General features: G+C 41.3%; 1 protein-coding gene across 1 annotated transcript in view; it reads right to left on the minus strand.

The window, feature by feature from the left end:
- The window catches only part of LOC122806960 (transcription factor RelB-like), a 485,885-nt gene that overhangs the window by 396,172 nt on the left and 71,872 nt on the right, over window positions 1–17,841 (minus strand). The window contains exon 2 of the mRNA XM_044077851.1: window positions 15,848–16,005. Coding sequence (XP_043933786.1) covers window positions 15,848–16,005 — 158 coding nt within the window. The remainder of the gene's footprint in view (window positions 1–15,847; window positions 16,006–17,841) is intronic.

The following is a 17,841-nucleotide window of genomic DNA, read 5'->3' on the forward strand; positions in this document are numbered from 1 at the left end:
AAATGTCTCTGACTGAGTCCGAAATCATCGGTAGCCTGGCTAGGGTAGGAAGTGGAGCAACCAAGCAGTGAGGTTGAGAGAATGAATGGCCCGGTGCTGCTGACCCGACTGGTGGATCAAGAGATCCGGAACTGGGTCCAGATGCCAGGGCTGCACCAGAAGGTGACGATGCAGAGACGGAAACCAAATTTGTCGAGGCCAATATGGGGCAATGAGGATCAACTTGGCTCTCACAACGGTGGCTTTTTGCATGCCTTGTGGAATCAAGGGAAAAGGAGGAAAAGCGTACAGAAGTCCCCGGGGCCAATCCTGGGTTAGAGAGTCTCTCAGGGTTGGCCTGGAAGGGGAAAGAGAGTGAAGAAATCGGGGCACTTGTTGTTTTGAGGAGTAGCAAAAAGATCGCAACAAGGAGTGCCCCACTTCAGAAAAATCTGATCCACTACAGATTGATTGAGACACCACTCGTGAGGCATCAGAATGGATCTGCTCAGCCTGTCCGCTAATAGGTTGGACCTGCAGGGGATGTGCGTTGCTATCAGAAACCGCTGAGAAGAGATCGCCCATTGCCAAAGTCTGAGAGCTTCTCGACATAACGGATAGGACCTGGTCCCGCCCTGTTTGTTGATGTACCAGACCACGGACATGTTGTCCGTTTGTACTGCAATAGTCCCCGTGGGAAGAAAGTCGTTGAGGGCTTGCAACGTTAAAAGCACTGCTCTCATCTCCAGGACATTTATGTGCAGATGGTATTCTATGGGTTGCCACGTCCGTGGACCATCCTGCCCTGATAATGCCCCCACCCGATCAGAGAGGCATCCGTAGTGACTGTGGCAACTGGAGGAGGGGAATAAAGGGTCGGCCCTGATGAAGAAGAGGGAAGATATCCACCAGTTCAGATGAGCTCTGCACGACTGTGTGACCAAGATTTCGTGCCTCATCGGGAGACTGTGGTACGACCACTGCGTGAATAGCATCCACTGCAGAAGACGCATGTGGAAGCGAGCCAGTGGTAGAAGAACAATGGCCGCAGCCATAAGACCTAGAACCTTCAGTATAAATCTGGCTTTGATCTTGTTGCTTTGCAATAGAAGCCGAACGAAATTTTGGATGTCCAGAATTCTTTGATCTGTTAGTCTGGCTAACATTTTGACGGTGTTTAATTCTGCGCCTATAAAGGTGATAGATTGGCAAGGCAGCAGAGAAGATTTTTCAAATTTACTGAAATTCCCAAACTCCTGCAAAGCTGTAGAGTGTAGTCTCTGGACTGAAGAAGCTGACACTTGGTGGTGGCGGAGAGGAGCCAGTCGTCCAAATAGGGAAACACCTGGAATCCTTGACGTCTCAGATGAGCTGTGACCACTGCCATGCATTTGGTAAACACTCTGGGGGCTGAAGTGAGGCCAAGGGGCAGTGCTCTGAATTGGTAATGACTGGTCCCTAGCCGAAAGCGGAGAAACCTTCTGGAGCGTCTGTGAATCTTTATGTGATAGTACGCATCCTGAAGGTCTATAGAGCACATCCAGTTGTCCTTGCCCAGAAAGGGCAGAATGGACTGCAGCGTGACCATCTGGAATCTTGCCTTCTTGACAAATCTGTTTAGATTGCTCAGGTCTAATATTGGTCTCCAATCTCCCGTCCTTTTGGGGACCAAAAAGAATCTCGAGTAGACGCCGGATCCTACCTGGTCTGCCGGCATAGTCTGGACGGCTCTTTTTTCTAGGAGCTTTGAAACCTCCTGTTCTGCCAAATCCCTTTGACCGGGTGAGATGTCTGGAAGGGATTGTAGAGGTCGGAAACCTTTCGAAGGGGATTTTGTAACCCTCGGATATGATCGACTGTACCCACATCTCTTGAGATAGGGATTGCCAGGCTACTGGGTACAGCAAAATCCTTCCCCCGACTGCCTCCAAGGGTGGACAGTCGGGCAACACCTCAGGGGTGCTGAAAGGGCTTCTCAGGAAGAGACTCCCTGTTGCCCTGGTTCTGAGGACCCCCCCCTGCCTCTAGGAGGCCGTCTATTATTGTTACCCCCTCTGCCTCTGGGGGTAAACTGACCACGTGTGTCCGGTGAAGCTCCTTGGGCTTTACGGAACCACATCTTCCCCCCCTTCTGACCCTTGGGGTATGGTCTAGAAGGAGTGGAAAACTGGACTCCAATGGCAGAAAGAGTTTTACCGTCCTGCTCACACCTGGTCAAGGTATCCTTCACCTGAGGTCCGAACAAAGCCGAACCATCAAAGGGGGGTATTAGTGAAGGACGCCTTAAAGGGGTCCGCAAAATTACAAAGCCGCATCCAGGCTTGGCGTCTAAGAGCAACTCCTGTACCTGCGGCCCTGCTCGCTCCATCGGCCGCATAGGATATGAGCCGCATGGAGGAGTTAGATATGGAATTCAGGATTGCAAGCTGCGAGGCAATCTTTTCCTGAGCCCCAGCAGCAGAAGGATCCTGGACTACTTCACCCAGTTCCTTGAGAACATCTCGTTGAAGCCTGGTGAAGTGACAAAGATAATTCAGCGAGCATAGCAAAGGTCGCTGAAGAAAACATCCGCTTTCCATACCTGTCCATGGTCCTAGAATCCTTGTTAGGAGGATGGACAGGTACTGAAGGATCCGCCAGTTCCTTCTTAGTGGCCGCCGCCACCACCATAGCATCCACAGAGACACCCTTGGAAAGGAATTGTTTGTCCGAAGGGGCCGTGATGAATTTGGATGGTCTCCTGGGGACAGGTTCCACAGAATCTGGAGCCGCCCATGCCTTCCGAGCCACTACCTGCATCAGTGGGTCGAAAGGCGGAGACACCTAGGAGGTGGAGGGTCGGGATCCAAAAGCCTCCAGGTATACAGACTCATCCTCGGAGGGGTCAATGGAGGGCCAATTCCCCCTCTGTTTGAGGAGCTCAAGGATGTCTGAAAAGGAGACATCCTCAGAGGGGATCGTGGGAACCCTCCGACTCATCTAAGTCGGTATCAGATGTAGTAGACTCAGGGAGTCTGTGTGTTTCCTCTTACGTCCTCTTCCAAGGGGGTTCCCCTGCAGGATCAGGAGAAACCTCGGAAGAGGAGGAAATTCCCAATGGGGAAACCTGGGGCGATGGATCCCTGGGCCTGAGAGCAAGAGGCTGGCAAGAGGCGTCTGCAGGCACTGATGAGGGAGGAGCTAGAGGGATGGACCGTTGACCAGGCTCGGAGGCCAGGACACTCCTCATCACCTCAAAGGCTCCCCTCCCCGGGAGGCCGGAATATCCCCGCTCAGAGGAAACAGGAATGCCCGGCTCCACTGAGAGGGAAGGCTCCGAGGCCGATGTCGGCGCCGAGCTTACCAAAGCCAAAGCCCCGAGAGGGAGAACGGGGTCGGACAAGGGTCCGATGCCACTAGCCCCCTCGGAGCCGACAAGGGAAACTCGACGACCGGATCCCTCCAAGGAAGGTCTCAAGGAGGAGATCGGAGCCGAGGATGACGGAGCCGAAGGATGTATCGGCTCCGGCACCGAAACAGTCGCTGTCCAGAGAAGCTCCGGCTCCGAACTCCGATGTGGAGTCGGAGGAGGAAGTTCAAGGGGTGAGGCTATAGCCGAAGTCTGTTGAGACGGGCTATGGAGCATTTGGGCCAGTGCCTGAGACTTCAACAGCCTGCTTACCACCCTCTCCAAGTCGTGGTCAGACAGCCTGGAAGATCTCGAAGATCGGCTCCGATGGCTCCGCTCCGACAAAAGAGGAGACCCCGGAGCCGAGTGTATACTCAGTAACGAAGGGGACCGAGATCTCTTTCGGGACAGAGCCATCGGAGCCGAAGTCCCCTGAACTCCAGATGGAGCCGAAGGTTTCTCGGCTCCGATGCTGGTAAAGTGTCGGCTCCAGCCGGAGCCGACAAGGCTACAGTAGATAAGGTATCGGAACCAGCCGGCACCGAACCCACTACTCTCGAGGCAGATACATCGGTTCCAGCCAGAGCCACCGGAGGAGGCTTGGAAACTGAAGCCTGAGCCTTCGGTGGCTTAGAAGGTTTCCCAGACCCTGCCTTAGAGGGAGAACCTTCTGGCTTAAGTAAGCCACGGAGGAGAAGTTTATTCCTCCTTTCCTGCAGGACTCTCTGGCTAAAGGAGTGACACAAAGCACAGGAGTCCTGCAGGTGCAAAGGCCCCAGGCAATAAACACAAGAAGTGTGACCGTCTGTCAGACACATTTTCTGACAGCACGAGTCACACTTCTTGAAGCCTGAGACCTTGCCTTCCCTAGACATATCCTAGGTGGAAGAAACACAGACAAACCCCAACAAACACACAAAATTAATCCCCTACACACAACACACAGGAAGGGATTAACAACTGGGGTTTAAGGCCTAACTAAAACTTTTACACTAAGGTTTAAAAAGGAGTTATAAAAGTTTGAAAAACAAGGGAATAGGGTGGGCTGTGTTCACTACAGACTATACTATGACTAAAAGGGGAAAATAAAAACCCTAACTAAGCTTCTCTTTCTTTGACAAGAAATTCACTTACCTCTGCTGGTAAAGGAGACCTCTTTCGCTAAGCGGCAAACGAGATCTGAGGTAGTTCCGCCTTGCATCATGGGATATAGGGTTGCCTCGAGCTGGTAAAAGGAGTTCCTAAGCTAAAGCAAGTGCCGAGTCGGAGCCGAGGATCGGCTCCGAACCCATCCAGCAAGAATGAAGGCGAGATTGACAACTTAACATTATATATTATGCTTCTGTGTAGAAAGGAAACACTTGCAGCTCAAAAATATCTTTCCAAATTGCTACCCATTTCCATCATCTGAACACACCTCACAAAACAGACTCACTACAGGTTCTCACACAGGGCATATTTAATCCCCAGATCTATAATAGCTTCTTCAAAGATACTGCAGAACCAAAATCCAATTCCATTAAGTTATCCAAGATGTGAAATAATCAGGGAAAGCAAAGTTTAGGATTAAAACAGCAGCTTGACTCCATTGTTACTTGAAAACTGAAACAAGAACAGGAAATACATCATCACTCTTCAGAAAAGTACATACAACATACTTGACAGCAAACTCGTACCAATACTTTCATACTCATTTATTTACTCAACCTTTCCAAAAGGAGAAATAGGGCACTGTTCTCCACTGCAAATACAGTTAGTCTTACAAATTAAATGTTAAGAACTGAATGGCAACAATCCACAGCAGGACAGAAACATTCAAGTTGCATGTCACAAACTATAGTTAACGAACTTCTAAACACTAAAAAGTCCTGGAAACCACATTAGACAGGCACTAATCCACTAAGAAAAACAGAAAAAAAGGACAAGTGCTTACTCAACTGCAAGATATTCCATGACCTTAGCTCCAGTAATTCAATGTTAATGCCCTCTATATGTACATATTGCAAGAATACACAGAAAAAATGTGGAATATCACACATTAACAGACATTTTAGATGGGGACCAACTTCAAGGTAACACTTGCAGAATTCTGCAACACATTTATAAAAGCATAAATATATACAACAATTATTAGCTCCTGTTTAGTTAACATTTAAAGAAAAAAAAACTAGTGTAAAGGCCGCAAAGTGTGCACAACTTGAAGCTTAAAATATAAGCATACTACAGAACTCATGTACGTAATGCAAATATAACAGATTCTTTTTAACAAATATGTGAAAGCTGTATTTTGATATCAGCTTTACAGTACAAACCATTCCAGAAGAATGGTGCAGCGGATTGCTATAACATCCTAAATCAGATGCCATACTGAGTCAGTAACTGGATGCCTAATGCCACATTGAACCTTTCCATTCTTACTTCTTTTAGTATGTCATCGACAAATTCAAGATTAAAGCCTTTCTTCCACAAAAAGGATCCTTGGGTTCTGGCTGCAAGCATAACATGAAAAGCATCAGCTGCACCAAGAAGTTTTATGCAGACTATTTGAAGAGGACTCAGCATGCAGAGCCTATCACATAAGTAGACAACACTTTGCCAAGGCAAGCAACTTGTCTGAAAAAATCCTAAACAGATTTTTTCTAGTTATCTGGTTGATAATCCTCTTACTATAAGATGATCCCATTCAGGCCCACCTTCCAACAATAAAAGGAAGTAGTTTTGACTCAAAGTTAACTGTCTTCTGATGTTGACTTTTTTAAAATTCTTAGAAGCGAACCTGGCCATGAAAGTATCCTTCATACACTTAATATAGTTTTGCAAGTTTCAGACTGACAAGTGTTAATTAATTAAGTGTTAATGGTGTTAATTCTTTTTCAAAATCCAGAAAATTCAATCTGCTAAGTTATGGGTGAATTCCCATGACAAGATGTACTATTTTGTGATACACAGGATTCCAACAATTCTAAATTAAAGCAGCTTTCATCATTTAATATCACATTACTCTTCCGCTGCATCTAGACTGATACCTGCCAATAGTCTTGTAGATGTTCTGAAGAAATGTGTTTTTTTACAACAAAATTTTGAAGGAATGCCTTTTCTGACAGACTGACATACCAATAATGTGTAATGTATGACGTGTACGAAACAGTAGGTAGCAATGGAAGTTCCCATAAGTAATGGGTATCTAATTGGGGGGGGGGGTCCAAAGTTCACACAGAAGTAAGTGGCATTTAAGTCTGACACTGAAAAAAGTTTGATGAATCAAGCGTGACCACATGCAGAGGTACTGTTTTTGCACAGATATTTCTTGGAGGGCTTGAATGTCATCTTTTGATCTGGTATGTTGTCTGCCTTGGTCAGAGACTCCCTTCTGGTTATATTATTCTTGGGTTATCTCCTATATTCCTTACTCAGCCAGTATGGCAGCAGTCTGCTATGAACAGAATGGTCAAAATCATAAATGTTCTTTGTAGGCCACAAAACTCAGATAAAGCTTCCAAAGAGACAATGGCATTAGTGAATAATAAATTATCAACCAAATATTTTGATGCACAGTATGTAGTAAACTATGCATAGCTGCCAGCTAATTCAACTTAGAAACAAGGTGTAGCATGGCAGTGTGTTTTCAAGCAAAACCATCTGCCTACCGTACAAGAATTTACAATAAATCCTTGCATTTTCTAGTTGACCATTACATCAAGTTATATGCTGCACTACCTACAGGAAAAAATCTAATGTTTCCCAGACAAAGTAAATATGCATTCTTCTAGAAGAATCTCCAAATAGGGTATACAGGCATGCTGCAATGAAATTCAGCAGCACTATACAGCTGCTAGCGATGTGTATTTTACTACATTAGGGAAAAGCTATTAGCTTATTTGAAAGGTACCCCTGGTCTGACACCTATATCTCAATTAGACAGAGGCAGCCTGAATTTGCTTGACCACCCACGCCCAAGCCTACCCTTAAAATACCCAGAGAGTATCAAAACTTGTCAGACAGATTTGGAAAACCGGACTAGACTTACTGTAAATCACCTATGAATCTAGACAGGTTTCCAGAAAGGCAGAAGCCAACTTGTTTTAAAACTAGACACAGGGTATGTAATACTGCTTTAGCCCAACTTCTACTATTTGCTACTATTAGACTTAACATTGAGGTTACTGCTACAAGCTGGAAGCACAAAACCAGTTTGTTATTAGTCCCTTCCAGCATAAAATCCCCAGCTAATGGGATCCAGAACTGCATATGCATTTCAACAATTATTTTGGGAAATCAAGTGTAGTATTTGAGAAAATCCAAATCTAGCACAGCATTTGCGTTTGAAATGCACAGCAACTCGGTTGCTTGAGTTAATGTAGCCAGACTGTTTAAACATGCCCTAAATTACTGCATTCTAAGTTACATCTGTACAGTAGTCTTAAAACACCAGTGCAGAGAGGTTAAATGAAATACCTTTCAAGCTCACAAACTCAGTAATGCTCAATTTACAAATGGAAGTAATCTCCCTGTGGCATACATGGCTAAAGCTCTAACTACAGCCTAGAAGGCAAAGGTTTCAATAGTGGTTCAACCAACTGATGCAAAGGCAGAGGGAAGACCGGAGGCTGGTGGTTTTTTGGCAGGCTATTTCTGCCTCTCTGATGGGCTACGTTGGAGGTCACATGCAGCACCAAAAGCAGTAACCAGTTGAAAGGGAAGTGCTCTGTGGCTGCACAAGCCAGAGATGGTAGCTCTTGTCATCACGTATGAAGGAGCATGCATACATGGACATGGTGGGATTATTGGCAGTCCTTGAAGAGATGCAAGTGAGCAAATCACCACCAGGGGTACGTTAAAGGTACACACGTACACCAAAATATTTAACTACGTCCTATGCCAGTGTGGATGATGGTAGTTCCCTACACCAAAACTCCCTCAGAGACTCTGAAGGCTGAGTCGCCACTGTCAGGAAACATGGCAGAAGTGCTAATGGGGAAGTATAATGGTTACAGACTAAGAGATAAAATGATACAATGCATAAAAAAAGAAAAAAATTACAAATGGAAACCAAGTTCTCCATTTCTTAAGTTGCATTCAGGAGACATGTTTTTCTTTGACTAAAATAACACATCAAAATAGCACTATATGAAAATGAATTCCTAGACATCATTTCAGAAAATAGAGCCTAGCTAGATATGGGAAACAGCTGAAGTGAGACTCCAGGAAGCCGTCTTGCAGGGTGGGACTTGTAGCTTTCAACCTGCAAACATTAAAAATAGGAATAAAGGCCCTTGAAAAGTAGGTACATCCAGCTATTAAAAAATAGCCATCTATTTAGCATAAAATTTGAATACCAAACAGTTCATAACACTTCCTGCTTCCACTAGGAATGAGGGATATTACTCAGAAACACATTTAAAAACAGAGTGAAAAAAATAAATGTATGTATGTAGGTGGTGAGTTTCCTGCAAGAAAGAAAAGCTAGCACAGGAAGAATTCACAAGTAATAGCTGTCTAAGGAATACTGTGTCTCACTTAGGTCTTGCTTGAATGTACCTAGTGCCCGATGTCAATATCCTCATAGATAAAATGGGGGCCAAAAATGCAAGCTTTCCAATCTATTCAGAGGCCATAATTACCTGTTGGGGAAAGCAGTTGTCAAATTTGGAGTATGGTTCCTCTTAAAGGCTTCTGCCAGAGAAGTAACATGGTTTGGAAAGCTCTGCCTGCAGCAAACACTCTTTGGGTGAATAAAACATCTGGTCTGGTTTTCTGGGAACAACGGCATTGATATCTCCAAGCACACTTAAGTGATGTGTCCACCAAGGGTAGGATCATCTAGAAGATCGACTCCTCTGATCTGTAAACTCTTTGACGTGATCTAGTCATCATCTTCTCTCCTGCATGATTTTAAGAACCTCTGCAAATCTTAGACCCCCTGTTGCTGAAAGAGGGGAAGGGACCTCTTCTCCATTATCACCAGCTTTTCAAACTTCATCATATTCTAGAGGGGCTCCAAATACTTTTCCTGCACGCTTTTTCTGGGCCTCTTAAGTGAAGGAGATTCTGTTTTGGAAGTGTGTAATGTCACTTTTAGCTAGACACAAGGTGCAAAATGAAGAGGATGAGGAACCAAATGGAGAAATGAAAACCTCAAAGGGGGATGTAAAGGAACGTGATGAGGCAAATGGCCTTGGAATTGCCAAGAAGGAGTCACTACAATAAAGATTAGAGTGCATATTACTGGCCATACTTTCCTTCGTTTTGCCTCATGGAAGATATTCTTTGCATGGAGGAATGGGGCTGTGGGAAGAAAACATGTACTGGTAGGACAGGAGCCCGTGAGAAAGGTGTATACCTTACTGATACCAGCTGGTGGGATATCATGCTAAACAGACATCAGAAAAGCTGACTCCAGAGGAGAGCAAAAACCAACACATAATACACAGGCAGAGGCTGTGCTAGCATATGCTAAACAACTGTATGGGTAACAGGCAAGTCAGATATCATGGTGCAATGCCTAGCAAAAAGCTGTGCCTCCAACTTCTTAATAGCTGCTCTCGGTCTATCAATCAGTTTATAGTGGGTTTACTGGAATCCAGTGGAATAGGGTAGAGGCCCAAGACCTCAAAATGCCTGAATGATGCTATCCTCCGGACAGCTTTCTCCATTCTGTCCAGAGTCATAAAGGCTTGTAATCAGTAGACACAAGGGCAAAAAGCACCAGCTGGTTGGGGGGGTGGGGGCATCAACAGCCAACTACATGAAAAAAATGTATTTACAAAATCACACAGAGTGTACACTTTCATACCAAGATGTCTTGAAGCTCTGTGACTGAATTAAATTCAGCTTAATTAAATACCAGTTAGCATTTTAAACGTCAAATGATTTGCCAAATCTCCTGCATAAATAATGAATTTTCATTTAAAACATACTAACAAACATGAAAATGAAACTAAAACCAGCTGCACTGTAAATAACATCAGTCACTGTATATGACCTTACAAAAGTTTTACTGTTCAAAACCTTTCTGCTTCATTATACATCTGAAACGAATATGGTCAAGACCTCATCACTGTACCTCCCCCCCCTTACTTCCACTCACTTGCCAGAGTAAAACCATCACTTTACAAAGTTTCATTTAAAAATGGCATACTGTAGCTGTACTCCATTTCCAAGACAAATACTTGGGTTTAAAGACACTAACAAAAAGTGGAATGTTTTGTCTCTCTGTACCTCCCTCACACCCCTTTATCCCATAAAATAAGCATAGGGAAGCTTCACCTTGTCTATGTATGCTGGCAAATTTGGAAAAGTGTACAATCTACCTACAACTGCTTAGCATATTACATTAAATTATACTTTGAAGAAACCTTGTAAGACCTGGTTCTTAGAAAAAATGGAAATTTATCTGTACTGGAGCTTTACCTGATCTATTAGGGTTTCACAATGCTTGATCATTTTTCCCCCTTTTCACTACTGTCTGTATGTGTACTGCCTAATACTGTGTCTTAAACAGAGCTTCAACTTAATGTTTTATTTGTCTGTTAGTATTCTCTTACTTTACCATCATGCATACTCAGTTACAGCTAACTGCAGCACCCCTCATGTCTGTCACTGCATTCCCTCCTTAGCAGACATTCTGCATTTATATTGTACATAATGTGATGCAGTATTACTAAATCACATAGTATGTGATATGCAAGTTGCTGTTTATCATTTTTGGAGTCACTAATGCCGCTCTTGGTCTGTTAACTTGATTATGTTGCTATTCTGTATACTTTGAGATTTGATCACAAGAATACTATATTCCCCAGACAGACATTTCTAGTTAATCACAAATAATCAAGTGTGTTATACCTACAGTCTAACTTACTCTTGAATATTTGCATAAAGCAATAGAAGAACACAATACATTTTGCAAGTCTTTTTTTTACTTTTTAATGCTTGATAACACTCTTTTAGCGCTACTTGTTCCCGTTTGTTAGGGGTGTTGTTTTGTTTTTGCAAATGCAGCCATTTATCAGCAACCAACACACTATTTCTAGGTTTGCTCCTCCACTGTTGCTTTTTTCATTTTACTTACTTTCTCTCTGTTAGCTTATGTTTGCTTGTCTCAGCACAACTATTTTCTTGCTATAGGCTCTGAAGTACAAATGTATAATAAACAATTGTTAGCCACTGCTAAGAAGACCCAGCCAAGGTGGCTTTGTGTGGGCAGCCATCAGCAGCTACCTATTCCCGGAGGAGGGAGGCAGTTCAGTCAGCTGTATTAGTGATGTCCTACACAGGCTGAGTTGCTGGAAGAGGTACAGCATGTGACCAGGGCAAGTGCACTTGTTAGGAATTGTACACTATAGCCAGGGGGTCGCACCATGTACAGAAGCACTTATGTTCAGGATCCCAGCAGTGCAAAAGCATTCTACACCACAACAGCTAAAAAGACAAAACAAGTAAGTGCAATAAAAATAAAAAAGTGATAGTGGCCTAGATGGTGGTTTTCCACAACCAGCTTTCATCCAACAATAGGGTTCATCAGTCAACAGGAGTCATGACAAATGGCAGACAAGACCCAAAACAGGAAAAAATCATTTCCTGTTATTACCCAAACTCTGACAATGCTACTTGATTTTGAAATATCCAGTTTTCTGCTTCTTCTATCCTCTTTACCATGTACTCTCCAGCAGACTCTTAAAAGCACAACACATCTGTTGACTTGTGCTGCGGTAGGGTCACTAAGTCTGTCATCTTCTAAATGCTGCAACAATTCACAATTGGATGCAACACTATTCTAAAAACGGTCAACAAGGTCAAAACACTTTCAGCTTCATGTAACACACTGTTCTCTCAGACTGCATTGCATTTTTGGCTGCAGTGTTTCCCCAACCATAAAAACTATGCCAAGTCTCACCTGAATAAAGTCTTGATGAATTTAGTGGGCCTTCTTAAGCAATATACAAAACAAAATAAAAATGGGGTGGGGAATACACAAGTAAGGAGAAAAGAAATGTTGCAAATTCTAACAATATCCAGAGACACTACACTCACATCATTAAAGATATGCCAATTCTGACTCCATCCATGCCTCTAAAGCCTCAAAAGTGGAGGGTTGGCATAATGGTTAAAGTCCAAATCAACTAAAAAGTCACAAAAATAGCAAGAAAATAAGCACAAGCAGAGCTGGGGATCACAGTGATATAAAAAAATCTGTTCTTTTTCCACAAGCCATTGTAGTATTAAGAAACCCTTTATTAAGACACAATCAGATAAGCGCTTTTGTCTCTGCTTATTCAGAGACTTCTTCAGACAAAGGCAAAAGGATAAAACACTCCTAATAGATAATACTAGATAATAAATTACAGTTTATGTCACTAATGCAACGCCCCTAATTAATATTAAAGCATGCCAAAAGCACACTCAATTCACAGTAGAGCATAAAATCTTCATAAACTTGTGAATTGTTAAAAACTATATAAAAATCTGTATATAATAATAATAAAAACTAGTTCCAAAAAAAATTATAGTATAATAAATACAATAAATATGTTTGTTTGTGTCTTTCGGCTTTTCCCAGTTAGGGGTCGCCACAGCGGAACTCCGGTCCGCTAATGATCGGTAGTGGATTTTTACGTACCGGGTTACCAGCCCTGCCGCACAACCTTCAATGAAGGCACGCCGCATTCACGTACGCCTCCACACAGAAGACGCTCTAGCTGGGAATTGAACGGGACAACGTCTTGCTATGAGGCGACAACGCTACCGCAGCACCACCACCGCAGTCTAATAAATACAATAAATATAAATATAATAAATATGGCAAATAGTGTTAGCTAAAACGCATGTTAAAGAACACAATAAATAAATAAATTCAATAAATTAATGCTTTAAGCTTTAGGAAACAGGACAATGAGAATGCATCATTTAACCCTGGCCACTGTGTGGCATTAGTTCTCAGTTGCCTCATGTTTTTCCAAAATTAATGTCCATGGACCCCCTCTTGCGTCTGGGGTAAGTGTCTCAATGATAATAAATTTAAAACCATGGCTAACATGTTCCGTACAATGTTTAGCCAATGCATTCTTTACACTTTTTTTTTATATCCCTAAGATGTTCATAAATACGGTAACTGAATTTCCTTTCCGTCTTGCCTATATAAAAACAAGGATAATTTAAGCAGAATGCACAGTACACCACTCTCTTACTGTTACATGAACATTTCTGATTCAATTTCATTTTCATGTTATTAATGTTGAAATGACATCCTTCTTGTACATATGGACAACAATTACAACTACCACACTTACTCAACTTCCCACTTTGTCCTAGTCTCTAAAATAGACTTCAGACATTTGTCCTTTCTGTATACAATACAGGGTTTTTCTCTGACAACTTCCCTTATGTCCTTATTGTTCACAATAACCAACCAATTCTTGGACAGTATTATCAACTATATTCCTACTGGAACTATTAAATGTCGTAACAAATACAGTATTAAAATTTCTCGGTTCCTTAGGCTCTACACTTTGCAAATTCGGTATCTTAAAGCTTTGTGTATTTTCTATATAACTGTCCAAAATGTTATCCACACTACAATTCCCTGTCGTTTGATTCAAAATAGGCAAGAAGTACCCTCTTTCACACTTGCTGACTACTTCTAACATGACCTCGTTTACAAGGCTAGATGGGTAACTCCTACACAAACATGTCTTTCAGTCTGTCACATTCACTTAAGAAACTGTTGAAGAAGGTGACCATATGTGCAGCCCTTACAAACTGCCCTTTAACCACAGCTCTTTTTTTGTTTGCAAGGGTGGGAGCTTTCATAGTGCAAATAACTATTTGAGAATGTAGATTTCCTAAAAATTTCTGATTTGAATATTTTCTGTTCCCTGTCTTTCATCAGTCTAATGTCCAAATATAAAATTTCATCAAAGCCAATGGAGTAGGTAAGCCTCAGGAAACTTGTAGAGTTATTCACATAATATAAAAACTCAGGAATTTTTTCAAAAGGCACAAGATTTGAATAAAATAAAAAAACATGAAATCCACAGATGGTGTAAATGCTTTATTTGTACCAAGCATGCTTGGTACAAATAAAGCATATACACCATCTGTGGATTTCGTGTTTTTTTATTTTTTCAAAAGGACCTGTCCAAAAAATAAAAATATCATCCAAAAACTGCACATAATATTTGCAAAATAAAAAGTAAGGTGAATTAATTAAAAATCTCTTTTCCCAATGGAGCATTACCACATTTGCATATAGACCCCACCCATGCTGAACACATTGACACACCCTCCAATTGTAAATAAAACTCTTTGTTAAATAGAATAAAATTGTTGTATAACACACAGTCTCTATCAATTGTTCATAAACATTCACTTTGTTCTGGGCTATTCTCTTTTCCACAAAATATTCAGAGAACCACACTACCCCTAGTTTGTGTGTTATAACTGTGTATAAGTCTCTTACATCTATGGTCAAAAACACCCCTACATCAGAGTATTCAACGTTGTTTATTCTTTCCAAAAAGTCCCACAAGTCTTTACATAAATGCACTTCACCTTGTAATACATTCTTTAATTGAAGGTCTAAGAACTTGGCAGTGGGCTGTGTTATGGATCCCCTACTATCCACAATGGGTCTCATTGGCAGATTACACAAATCTTTAAATATAGTGGGTGTTCTTGGGTGGGGGACATTCATATAATTAAACTTATTAATGGTGATACTTCCTTCTATGAATAAGTCATTGAGCTCACTTCTAATTCTTCTATAAGCTACATTTAGTTTACCTTACAAACACAAGATACAGGGTTTGACTCTCCTCTTTGAGGGGAAATTGGCTAGACTTAAAATGATCCACTAGGGCAGCTAGCCTAGTATTTATTTATAAAGAACATTTAAGGGTCAGAAGTTGTCAAGGTGACAAGGGAGTTCACCTTCCAGGCACTAGGTCCAGGGTTTGATTCTCACATGGGGTAATGGATGGGCTTGAAATGGACAATAAGGACAGTTAGCTTGGTACTAATTTATGAACTTAGGGGTTGAGAGTTGACAATGGTTAAGGTATTTACCTTATATACATAGGGTATAGGGTTTGATTCTTACCTTTGACATGAAAGTTTGGCTAGGCATAAAATGGCCCATAAGGGCAGACAGCCTAGTACTAACCCATGAACCTATAAATCTCAAGAAGACTACAAAATCCATACATATTTTAAGCACTGTTCAGATCATCTCCCAAAATACTGTTCTATTTGATATAACATATTTTTTTTACCATCCCGAAGGGCAACTAGACAATTTAGGATGGCAAACTCCTCCTTGCCAATGCTGGAACCATCATATATGGGCAGCCAAATAAATATCTCTAGTATGCCATAATAACATGAGAGCTTGAATAATTCTGTTACTCTACTGAAACCAGTGGAGGAAGATAATACTATGGACTTGGGGGGAAAAAAAAAAAAGCATATACTCAACTACAATTTTACCTGTGTTTAGTGCTCTTCTCAGGGTTGATATGAACTTCACAGATGCCATCGTGACAGTCTTTACCCACAAGACCATGAGGATGTGGCTTGTAAGGATCATCTTTCATTACCAGAGAAACTTTCACTACGATTTCTTTTACCCCTCTGCAGTTCAAAAACTGTTAAAATAAGAATTATATAATGCAGTTCAGAAACGTAAAATAAAAATCACAAATACAAAATTCTAAATTACACAGAATAGGATAACTTTCATGTAAAGGGATCACTATCTCTGTAAGAAGATCCTGTCATAATGGTCTGTTACGGTAAGTTTACAACTATGTTGCCTTACTTTAAGGACTCCTGCAGCAGTAACAACAAAGGGCTATCTTGTGTCGAAGACTCATGAAACAAAAGTGTTAAAACTTTTAGGTCAAAAAAGTTAGCTACCTATATAAATGAACTTTAAGAAGCCAGGCAGATCAGTCAAGACCACACATTCTACCAGTGGTCTAAGATGTCACAGAGAGATTGGTGTTATGATTCTTATTGTTTCTCTGTTTATCAACACAACCTTCCTTTACTACCTCATGTTAACACTTTACTATATATATATATATATATATATATATATATATATATATATATATATATACACACACACACACACACACACACACACACACACACACATTAGATAAATTGAAAACCTTGCCATCTGCCTATGCTTATTACTTGGCCCTTAAGCCACTAAGAGGCTGAACAAGTACCTGAAAACCAGCCTATAAATGTTCCTAAAGACAAAACAAAAATTAAAGTACCCTGTTGTCTGGCGGGAACCTATCTGTCCTTCAAAGGACATTTAGACAAAGTGCTACAGTAAATACAAGAGCTACACACTAGAAAAAGGAATTCTTAACAACCAAAGGTGAATCTAATCAAAATCAGCACTGTACACTTGGAAAAAGTGCATTTTATCAAACATGAGAGTCTAACTTTCCAATTTTTATTGCAAATACAGTCAGAAAAAGCCAAAAGCTACAAACTGGTTCAAACAAAGTATGCTGTGACAGATTCTGAAATATATGACTTTCAATAAAGCAGAATGGCATCCTATCACACTATGAACCATGTTACTACAATTTAGTCAGATTTATTAAAGTAAAATAACAAAACTCTTAACCCCCAATCACTGGCAAGGTCATTAAAACTAAAAATCTTCACTAGAAATTCCTCTGTCTCCATGTCTTACTAAAATATCTCAGCCTGACCGTATTCCTTTAAAAGCAACAGCAAATCTTCTATGGCACTAGAAGAACTGGCACCTATGCAAGCAATAATGCCCAAAAGCAATGCCCAATTGGGGGGGGCTTTATTGCACTTAAAAGATGAGCTGTCAGTTAAGCTGCTTTGTATCTGTTTTATTAGTGTGTATATACACATGAATATATGCATATTTTTCATGTAAAATATGTCCTCTACATAATGTTTCAAAGGTGGTGTCGGACATTTAATTTCTGCTGTAAGAAGCATTTTGCATTCAAAATGTAATTATGCATTTCATAATGTCTACATGCATACATGCACGCAAGCACACAGATGCAGCAGGACAGTCTCTCATACATGTAACAGAGACTTAAACATATATAGAAAAAGACATACATGTGTCCAATGGTTACAAGAACTTTTACACTGTTTATACATCAGATTCTGACTGTGATGAAATGAATAATTACATAAATACTAGCCACAGTTCATAGGTTAGTACTACGCTAGCTTCCCTTGCAGGCCATTTTAAAACCTGCAAAATTTTCCATTTGGTGTTGGAATTACCTGTTCAGTGTTTAGAAAAAAAGTACCCATTCCCAGATTATATTTATATTACCTCTAGTAGTAATAACTGAGACCATGCCACAAATATTTAGAAATTAAAAGATTTAGGAGCTGCATCTGTCCATTCGTAGTGTAAGGGGGAGTCCTGGGATAAATATCCCATTACACATCAACAGATCCAA

This window comes from Protopterus annectens, chromosome 1.part0 (genome assembly GCF_019279795.1).
Source record: "Protopterus annectens isolate FY-2018-M chromosome 1.part0, PAN1.0, whole genome shotgun sequence".
Lineage (NCBI taxonomy): Eukaryota > Metazoa > Chordata > Ceratodontiformes > Protopteridae > Protopterus > Protopterus annectens.